Source organism: Lottia gigantea (genome assembly GCF_000327385.1).
Source record: "Lottia gigantea unplaced genomic scaffold LOTGIsca_62, whole genome shotgun sequence".
Classification (NCBI taxonomy): domain Eukaryota; kingdom Metazoa; phylum Mollusca; class Gastropoda; family Lottiidae; genus Lottia; species Lottia gigantea.
The window spans coordinates 1616124-1627177 of NW_008710115.1; the positions used below are offsets into that span (position 1 = coordinate 1616124).

The following is an 11054-nucleotide window of genomic DNA, read 5'->3' on the forward strand; positions in this document are numbered from 1 at the left end:
ATTATAACTAGAACACTGTAAGTACTAGGCTATTGTTACTGGAGAATGGACGAAAAGGGAATATTGTAGGAGCAAATTGGGGATTTGCAAAGTGGGAAGACACTAAAACGTTGTGTGGGTGTTTGTAATCACCCATGGATGAACCCTATTCAAAATCAGAAGAATCGAAAAAAACTGGTATTATCAGTAGATAAGTAGCGACCCAGGTACTGCCATGGCTTTAGTTACAATATAGCCGGTTAAAAACAGTAATATAATAATATATAGTAATTGTAAAAGGTTCAGTTACAATATCCAGGAACTATCAGAGGTCCAGTACCAATAACGCGGTAATATCAGTGGCCAATTAGCAATAGTCCAGTACTATAAGTGACCTCAGATAATAGCCTGTACTACCCACTTCTCGGAAATGATCTACTACTGCTCGCATTAGTTGGAGTATCTTATTAGTCTATTAGTACCTAATAAGATACCTCCGGCCAATGTCTGCAGTAGTAGCTTCGATAGGGCACGAGAAATGTCGGGTTTCAGGTATAACCATGGAATTATGAATATTATTTTTTTAATTAGGCCTAATTTCATCCTTGTTAGCTGCTTGTAGCAGTATTAGCCTTTGTTGGCTGCTGCGAGCAGTGGATTATTAGTAATGTTGACTCAACTATAAAAGTACTTACTTATAACCCCAATTTGGTTCTGTGATATATTCTAAAGATGCTGATAAATATTTTTTAGACGGGTCAGCAATGCAACTGTATCTATCTGACTCTAACTTTTCATCCAATCTATCTGCCTTTACAATCACAATCACGGTTATAACAGGATTTCCACGACCGTCATAAAAGGCTGAATATACAAATGTTTCTTTGATATCGTCGACAAGCTGGAATCTTGATTCTCTGTTTTCATCTTGGTTCTTTGGTTTATACGTTTGAGGCCATTTTGCTAATGTTCTTGAATTTTCTGTATCATTTAGAAACAGTTTCTCCTTGAAATAAGTTGACGCAGAAACACTTTCGTTCAACCCACGGGTCACAAGTAATTTTTGATTAATTTTGAGGTACTTTTCGTTATATGAATAAAAAAAGCATAGAATTAATACAGAAAATATAATAAACTTAAAAAGGAATTTAATTCTTAGTCCTCTACTCATTGTCAAGCATTGGTCCATTTAAACGTACGACTTCACCTGCAATAGACAGTACATTTTATGAATATATCGATTAATTTCCGTACACAGCTATACGACTGTTTGTTTAGCATACATGTTTATTTTCTTACTGAATTTTGATTTAAAAGAGTATTCCACTTTTATGTAAAAAGTTTTCATTATCAAAAACATCATAAATTATAAACATTTCTAAAGCATACTACATGCAATTATATTTATGTATCAGTTGGACATAGTTTTTGGTGTTGGCTTATAACGGCTCTAAAAATATTTGGGCGTTTAAAAATTAACAGCTGGATATTTTTTTCACTTAAAACATTCAGATACGTTAAAGATTTTGGTGTTTAGTTTTCACAAATTAGAGCCAAAACATTTTTACGACCTACAAAAAAAAGCAGAATGTCCCTCAAATGCGGAGCGTTTCCCATGTAAGTCGGTCTTTCCAAATGATAAACCATGTAAACGATTTTAAGGTTTTCACCGCCATGTGTTGTGGGTAGCAAACTGCTATTATTCATATAGAAATAAGTACGACCTAACCCATTTGAATATAGGATTTTCCAATACAATAAGACCTTGCGGTTTACTCACAAAATGAAAACCCGAAAATCGTAAAACGCGTTCAATTTTTAGATGCACTCTAGCAGACACAATTTCTTGCCGTATTTTGACAAAACTTGGTAATATTGTTCTTTATCACCCCTAAAATTTCGAAAGAAGTGTATGATTGAAGGTTGAATATTTAATACTGGTGATTGTTATTGTAATGCCAAATATTCTTATTCAAAATAAAACCTGCCATTTTTAATTTCAAAAAGGCATCCATCACATGCCTTCAGACTGTGTTGTGTGTAAAGATATCCCGATAAGTACACCACATGCGGTTTCCCACTTTTTAATAGCTAATAAAGCAGAAGTGTATGTCGTTAAACTCCATTCATTTTATTTACAAACCTATAAATGCTGATTTCTCTATATCCAAATATCGGCTATAAATTTGTTTCCGATGTCCAAAAAACAAGTTGATAGCTGCCAGAAATAAAAACAATCGTATATGTTTTATACACTCCAATTTTGAATTGAATACCGCCATGGGTGAATTCGTTTGTAAATTTTTAAGACACAATTAACAGTCGATATAGATCTATAGGTAATAGCATTTATTCATTTGTGATTGGCGCCATTTTGAATTCAAAATTGTTTCTCTCACAGGTGTAATTCATAAAAATGTACGTGTAACACATAATATTGCAAAACACTCACTATAGCTAAACACTGTTATGAACGTCAAAACAACAATCTGAAAATATCATGAAGGTATAATGTTGGATCCAATGATAATTTTTCCTGTATTTTTTTTTTTTTTTTTTTTTAGTTCTCGGGTAATTTCCCGATTTTTTTTATTTTTCGGTGGATTTTCTTTCAGAACATTATTATTTTTTAGCATCGCCCGAAAACACTACTTGTCTGCCCGAGATTACCACCCCCCTCCCCCCTTTTTTTTTCCTACGCCTATTATTTGGTGATATTAATTGGTAAAATAGATTGTCAAACTAAATTTAACCCTACTTAACCTGTAAAGTATTTGACATGGTGCTGCAAGCTGTTACATACAACGACCGTTCGATATATCGGGTGAACTCTAAAAACGATAACACTTTTCATCAAAGTCAATTATACAAGTCATCTTTTCACAAAAAATTAGCTTCCTGGGTTGAAAAAATTTCAAATGGCAGCATTTTAAAAATTCCTTAGCCGAAATTAATCACTGTCATTTTACTGCCTACTAATACCAATAGTTAATGGTGAGCACAATTTTCTGCATAAACTGCCCAAGAACACTTTTCCCAAGACAAACTTGCCTGCAGATGAAGAAATATTGGGTGTCTTAATATGAAAAGATCCCCCGATTGCAATCTCAAAGATTACAATGTGCCGGAAGTTGAGAAAGTTTACAATGGATAATCAAATATCTTTAATCTTCAGGTGGGATTGGTATGAGACCTTTGGTGGACGCCCCTACTAAGCCCGCATAGATCTTCATAGTTAGGAATGCGCCGTTGTGCATTAAGTTTATTAGCTGCGATTGGTGTATTGTCATACTGTTTAAGGCCATACCAAGATAATTTTCTGTTCGTCGAGAATTCCATATCCGATTTTTCGTTTTCGAAATTTTTATTTGGAAATAAAAATCATATTGTCCGCACATGAATTTCAGAACATTTTAATTTTGAGAGAAAAAAAGGTATCGAAAGTGACGAAATTGCGCCCTCTACGACCGATCAGTTCTGCAGTAAGTGACAAGCTGAGGTCTAGACCAAGAAATTGTCTCTGTTAACGGAGTTTCTAATCATAGAGGTGGGCTTCCCTATAGATATTGTATTTCTTTTCACCTTCGGTTGGATGCCATGAAATGCTGGTCAAAGTACTTATGAAAACAAAACCAGGAATGAGTGTTTGGGAGAATTATAAGGACCTATTAAATTTTTTTTTTTTCTTATCAAATTTGATTTTGAATTCAACAATTTTTCCACCTGAATTTTTGACCAGAGTTCAAAACTGCATGCCTATGATTTATTTTTGAATTATATAAAAATAAGAGGCACCTAGATCTATTTCCTTTGTTAAAGCCAAAATTTACTATCAAACAAAACCATATACATGCCTTATTTGAACCAAATATTTTATTTTGTAATTTTCAGAACTCAGGTAATTCATGAGATAAAAGAAGCACCCCCAAAAATATTTGTGACAATCATAAAATTCAATTTTCATATCAGTCATATAGATCTCTCTTGTCAATTTTTTCAGCCATCAAAGACAACATGTATTTTTCTTTGCAATGTAATAAATCTTATATAGTAGACCTTTGAATGAATATCTTTTTTAAAAATTATATCGCACCACCCAAATCAATGACTTTCAAAAAAATAAAAAAGATTAAATTAAAAAAAAAAAATTCGTTCGCTCGTAGGCTTACCTTTTTCGGACTTATTTCGACATTTCAAGTCGGCGCTGAATCCTCAATCGCCACAGAGAAGAGGTTCTTCACATTGACCTCAATTTAAAGAATTGTAAATGTATTGGGTAGAGATAGGACTATTGTCCCATAAATTAGGCCCTATGGTAACATACTTATTTTGAATATGAGAGGACATCCATTAAATTTAAAACCTCTAGTGCGAGACGACGTCAGTAGTATATGAGCTCATAGATTGGTCGCATGGGGATTCCCCATTCCATTTCATTTCATGGGGAAAATGCGACCAATATATAAGCTCCCAAAAAGGCCTAAATTCCCTACATTTCATAAATTCTTACAGCAAAACATCCTACATTTCATAAAATTCTTACATCCTACATTTCATAAATTCTTACACTTAAAAAAGACCTAAAACACCTTCAATCAATTTCCTACATTCCATCAAAAAAGCATATTAGAATAATGTTTTTTTGGAAATTTTCTACTCAAATTTTAAACCTTAAAAATGGCAAATAAAATACTAGATCCAATCTTTAGATTATACGATCCGATTCGTTATTCGTTTAACAAGAAAAAAGAGGATTATATTATCATCTCACCCACTGTTGGTTCTAAATCCCAATTGAATGATGGTGGTAGAATTACCTTCGAAATAAATTCATTATCGAATTGGTTGCTTATTTCCGATGCTTATTTCAGATGCGATTTCAAAATTAAAGATGAAACTCCCAATCAAAATCGTGTTCCTCAAACAAATACAACGTTAGAAAACAATTTCTTTCCATCTTTATTTTGGAAGCTGGTTCAAATCCGATAGAAACAATCAAACATCCTTGGGAATTCGACACAATGTTGAAAACAGTTTTATATCCTAAAGATTTCGATTCAGTCTCGGGTTGGATACCCGATGTTGGCGATGGAAGTGTTTTAAAAGAACCGGTGAGAAATCTTGCAAATGATGCTGATTTAGCTAGCGTGAGAGTTGTTACTCGAAACACAATAGAAAGAGTAGCACGAGTAGCTAATCATGGATTCGAAAAACGAGTACTTCAGTATAATAATGTTGTTGAGAATAATAGGTGGCGTAATTACGTAAATTGGAAATTATATCCTTTATTTGGTCTGTTGGAACACAGAAAAGTTTCCATAGGGTTACCATATAAAATTCATCTACAATGAGAAATCAACGACGATAAGATATTCTTTGGAGAGAATGGTTCAGATGCAAAATTAGAAATAACGAATCTCCAACTTTTCATATCCGTAATAACACCATCAATTGAAGTAGAAACGAGAATATTCAACTCATTAACTAAAGATATTGAAATAGTTTTTCTTCATCGTAATACGGTAGGTAGCATGACTTTAACGGGAGAATCCACCACGTGGCCAATCACTAACACTATTAAACCAGCAAGATATTTAATAGTTGGTTTCAAGAACTTACCAGATTCTCAAATGAATAACAATAATGTCTTTAGAGTGGCATTGAACCAAACTCAAGATCCTTTAATCCATAAAATTCAAGTAAGATTAAACAACGATAATTATCCTAACCAACCTTTAACAATTAATCCAACCACAAAGGATTATAATGAATTATATAGAAACTATAAAAACATGTGTGAATTATTTGGAAATCCACCTCAGTTTGAATATGTAGATTTTGGACTTAATCATCCAATCTTCTGTTTTGATCTATCAGCTCACCAAGAAGATCTTTTCAAAACAGGAGTCAACATAAATATTCATATTGAAAAAACACAAGGAGATGTAACAGATTATTTTTTATTATTAGAAGAAGCAAAACATTTAATTAAAGTAGCAGATAGAAGAATGATAAGAATTGAGTAATAAATACACCCTTAAAAATGAAAGCAGAAACTTTAGTTATGAAAATAATAGAAGCTATTGAAACAGCTTCACCAACTACAATAACTTTCAATGGTAAAAAAAATCAACATAACTAAAAAACTTATTGATAAATATAAATATTGTAAAGTCAGAGACGATATAGACTTAGAAAGAATTGACGCGAACGCAAAAGAAGGTGGATTTTTACCTCTCCTTCCTTTAATATTTGCTGGTATTACCGCGGCGGGTGTAGCAACTGGAAGAATGTCTGCCGCAGTCAAAGCTGCCAACGCAAAGAAACCAGCTGATGCTAAAGCCGCTGAAGAACGCAGACATAATTTAGCAATTGAAAAGGAGGCACGAGGTTCAGGAGTGGGAGAAATGATAGGCACAATAAAAGAATTTGGAAAAAGATTTGGGGAAGAAACCAAGAAAACTGTTAAACAAGGATTAAATAAATTAGTAGATAGTATTGACACGGGTGAAGTCAAAGTCAAACATAAGGGTAATGGAATATTTTTAAAAAATATACACACTGGAGAAGGAATATTTCTTTCAAAGTATAAAGGAGATGGAGTGGTTTTTGGAACAAATTAAAATAATAAAAAATGGATAAAAAATTTAATCATTCAGAAATATTTCCTAATAACCCAATGTTCATGTGTATATGCGGTAGTTCCGGTTCTGGGAAAACTCATCTCACTTTTAACATGTTGACAACACCAAACCTTTTAGATTTCGATTCTCTGTATATCTACACAACAACACCAGAGCAATCGTATTATCAATTTCTCAAAGCTTTAGAATATCTACCAAAGAAAGATGTTCAAGACCTATTTCTATATTACGAAGAAGAAGTGGAAATAAAAGATATCATAAATAACTACATCGAAGGAAAGAATCCAACGGATATAAAAGTTTTTCTTACGAAAAATGTTAATGATCTAGACTTGTCTAATATTGATAGCAAACGAAAGAACTTAATATTGTTTGACGACTGCGTAGCGCAAAGAAATCAAGCTGTTCAACAAGAATTCTTCACGAAGGGAAGACATCACAAATGTCACTGCATATCCCAATCTTTTTACGGGATGGATTCTATGTTCATTAGAAAAAAAGCAAATTGTTTTTTATTATTTGAATTAAACGATAAAGATTTATCTCAAATCATTCAGTCGATAAACCACGGAATGGACAGAGATGCATTTAGAAAGGTTTGTAAAGCTCAATGGAGAAACCCAGATGAACATGGATATGTATTTGTAAATACTAGAAAACCTGCGGGTGAAAGAGTTATGATCGGCATATGTTAATTTTATTTTTTTTAAAATGGATAATTGGAATAATATTTTAAAAAGAAATAGAGAATATATTAAAGCTAAGAATAAAATAAAGACCCAAGTTGAAAATAACAGATTGCAACAACTCGGATTAACGGAAAATCTACAAACTCTATTTCAACCCATATTAAAATCTCAAGAGGATATTAAAAAAAAGACTTATCCCTCCTTTAGAACCCTTAGCTCCTATAGAACCCCCCAAAGCGATTGAATATCATGGTATTATAATTAGGACAGTAGATGATGTAAAACATTATTTTTCAAACCCTGACCCAGATTTACCGAAGAGTATTAAACCAATCATTGATGAAGCGGGGCTAATGTTAAATGGTTTTAGAATAAGATTTAGTCCAAATACCTCCGAATTTATAATCGATACGAAAGATTATATATACACATTAACGAGAGGATTAATAGATTTAATGAATGGCGAGGATGTTGTTGGTATTGCCGATTATAAGGATTTAGTAGCATACTCCAAATTTCTAGATGCAATAAGAAAGTCGAGACCCATTCGGGTCTTAAAGATTCCCAATTATCTTTGGTGTATTATGCAATGTCTACATCCGCAATCTTTCTCAAATTCATCGGTAGATTAGACGAATTTCCCCAGGCCGCCAAACTAGTGCTTTGATGTTTAAATGAACAGGTGAAAGATATATTTTGTAAATAGTTAGAGTTACTCATTATTTCTTTCTGTCTTTTCCATTTTTTCTGCAATCTTTCTTCTGTATATGGATTAGATAAAGGAAGAGAGAATTTTATTATCTATTACTAGTGGACATTGCGTTAGTTTTTTAACGCTTTGAAGTGCAATCCAGTTGTCAAAACCACTACCGTTATGGGAAATTAAGGTTAGTCTTTTCTGATCTACTTTTCCTAAACGTTGTAACATTTGATCTATACAATCTGTACCTACAAATATTTCTACTATATTAGTCATGAGATGGTGTAATATTCTTCTGAAATGGGATCTGACGGCTTAAAATCTAGAGTCTCATTAAAATCACTTAAATCACTTAAATAATTATTATAATCATCTAACCTTTTCCTCAGTTTATCTAAATTAACTAAAGTACAACAATAAGGAATGGCTTTATTCGTTTCCTTTTTCGCAATAGGTTTCGCAATCCCAAGCGTATAAACAGTTAACGGATATGGTCGAAAAAAACGTTTAGTTTTAACTGAGCGAAACACGTTAGCGCGTCATCATCTTTACAAGTTCTCCATGCGTTTTCATCGTAATTATCTTCTATTTCTTTAATGCCCAATGCTTTGTTATTTCTTCTTATCAAACAGAAATGTTCTTTGTGTAAGTAAAAAACCCAATCTAATTCCTCGGTTACTTTCTTTGGTTGAAAATGTCTATGTTTGGGCATATACATTTGAAAATTAGTATTAAATTTCTTATTGAATTCACAGATTCTAGCAGTTGTCATGACTCCTTTTCTGTTTGATTTTGGAAAACTGTTGATGAAATCTTGAAATTGCTTTGTTAAGTCTTTATTCATGAAGATATTTACGCACTTTATAAAACAATATCCATCGCTTGGTATGTAACAATTTTCTCCTATGTATTCATTTATCTTTTTAAGTAGATTACCTCCTCTGCCAGTTTTAGATCTTTTTACTATTCTAAAATTATTTTTGCGGAAAATAATCTCTCCTGTAAAATACCAATCAGAGGTATCAGATATACCATGAATCTTTGTATAAATAGCTTGAAAAGTTTGAGCATTGAATCCAGATAATCTCATGTCTTGTTTGTGTTTTCCAACTTGATTTATTTGACCATTTATTTCAATTTGACCTTTAATTTTAAAATCCTTAAATAGAATAGTTATTCTCTTGATTAATTCTGAAAAAAGCATATTTGAGGATATTTTAATTTCATTCTCCTCTTTTTCAAAAACTTCAGATACATCATCAATTATATAATCAAATTCTTCATTATCTTTTTCACTAAATTTGGTTGAAAATATATTAGGTATTGAATTGAATATGAAAAATATGTTTTAGATAATGGTTCGTTTAAATTTCCAATTTTATCCATTCTTTTTTTAAGCATCTATTTTTAACTAGGAACTTTTATTGATATTTCAACTGTTCTTGTCTCGAAAAAAATGAATAATTTATTAAGATTTGTATTTAAAATTTCCTTTTATAATGAACTTTCTTTTTACGGAAAATCATTTTTCCTGTGAAATACAATCAGAAGCATCCAGCGCAATGAAGAAATTGACAAAAGTCATGGTATTAAAACCTACAAATTTCATGTCTTGTTTGTATTTTCCATCTTGAGTTATCTCTCCATCTAATTCAATTTGCCCGTTAAATGTTCTAAATTCTTGAGCGATAAGCTCAATAACATTGGAAAAAAGTTCATTTGATATGAATGTTTCATCGTCTGAAATTTCAATTTTATCCATTCTTTTTTTAAGTATCTATTTTTAATTAGGAATTTTTAACTTTTATTGATGAAATTTCTACATCAAATTTATCTAAAATTTCATTGAATTTTTCTAATTCTCCAACTGTTATGTTCTTGTCTTCTCGATCTTTCGAAAAATATAAACAATTTATTAAGATATGTATTTAAAATTTCTGTTTTCCTTTTATAATGAGCTTTCTTTTTGCTCGTAAAACCTATAGCAATCAGGCCGCAAGAGGTTGTTTGAACGGCTGTTAATGCAGCCAATACAGTAGGGACGATAATCGGAAGCATTAATCCACCAGTCACTGCCGTTGCCACCATTACTCCTACCGTTAGAACTGTGCTCGCTGTTTTGAAAAAAGAATCGATTCTACTCCATGTTTTTCTGCATTTGTTGAATTGTTTTAGTTTTTCTTTTAGTTCATTTTGTTTTTCTATCATGTAGTTTTGTCTACTTTCGAGTTCCATTTTTTAGGTAATTAAATTAAGTGAATTTCTGATATAGCAAAAGATGGAAAGTGATAAAGATCAACAATAGGTTTCCCAATAAGACGTTTATTATTTATTTTTTTATTATCTGTTATAATTATTTCAGGTAAAGTAATAAGAACTTGTACAGTTACTAAGGATATTTGTTCTTTCGAATCATTAATCTTATTTTGATGAATTGAAATTTTTGGTTTTTCGATATTGATTCTTATTTTACATCTACAGGTATATATACCTCCAACTTCTCTTCCATCATTACGTTCAATAATTGATGAAAATATTATAAATTCTTTATCTTGTTGACTTTTATGAATATCGATTGAGGTAAATATATCAATTGTAGAGGAAAGTTCGAGTGAAAAACTATTATTAGCAAAATATAGTTTTACATATTCAAAGTCTGTCGTTCGTAAAAACTGATAACTGCTTATATTTTTTGTTAGTGGTACTGGGTTTCTAATGATATTCATTGATGGAGGACTTTCCGTTTCCAATATCATTTGAAATTCACTAAATGAAAGATGATTTTCTTTTTTTATCTGGAATGATAAACATTCTAAACCTATCTATATATTTTCCACTCGTTTTAATTTCATATAAGTGATCACTCTTGCTGTTTTCGTCGTTAATTTCTAATTCTTTAGTTTCTACATTTTCTGTACCATTGATAAACTGAAGAACTTTGCGAGCGTTAAATTGAGAATTAGATGAAAATCCTGGGTTTNGTCTGAAGAATATTGAATCAACTTTTACCTGAAAAGGGAAAGTTATTTCAATTATAAGTCT

At 31.6% G+C, this 11054-nt stretch overlaps 3 protein-coding genes across 3 annotated transcripts in view; 1 reads left to right on the forward strand and 2 right to left on the reverse strand.

Moving 5' to 3' along the window:
• LOTGIDRAFT_166972 (hypothetical protein) overlaps positions 1 to 2261 on the reverse strand; it is a gene marked incomplete at both ends in the record, with an annotated part of 15484 nt that extends 13223 nt beyond the window's left edge. The window contains 2 exons of the mRNA XM_009064427.1: positions 675 to 843; positions 2123 to 2261. Of these exons, the coding sequence (XP_009062675.1) occupies positions 675 to 843; positions 2123 to 2261 (308 nt within the window). The remainder of the gene's footprint in view (positions 1 to 674; positions 844 to 2122) is intronic.
• A 3834-nt stretch (positions 2262 to 6095) lies between these two features.
• On the forward strand, positions 6096 to 7318 carry LOTGIDRAFT_166973 (hypothetical protein; the record flags this gene model as incomplete). Its single annotated transcript, XM_009064428.1, has 2 exons — positions 6096 to 6510; positions 6639 to 7318. The coding sequence occupies 2 exons, from the start codon at positions 6096 to 6098 to the stop codon at positions 7316 to 7318; spliced, it is 1095 nt and encodes a 364-aa protein (XP_009062676.1).
• A 1175-nt stretch (positions 7319 to 8493) lies between these two features.
• On the reverse strand, positions 8494 to 10247 carry LOTGIDRAFT_166974 (hypothetical protein; the record flags this gene model as incomplete). Its single annotated transcript, XM_009064429.1, has 2 exons — positions 8494 to 9171; positions 10110 to 10247. 2 exons carry the CDS (start codon positions 10245 to 10247, stop codon positions 8494 to 8496), a joined length of 816 nt encoding a protein of 271 aa, XP_009062677.1.
• Between the last annotated feature and the right edge of the window lie 807 nt (positions 10248 to 11054).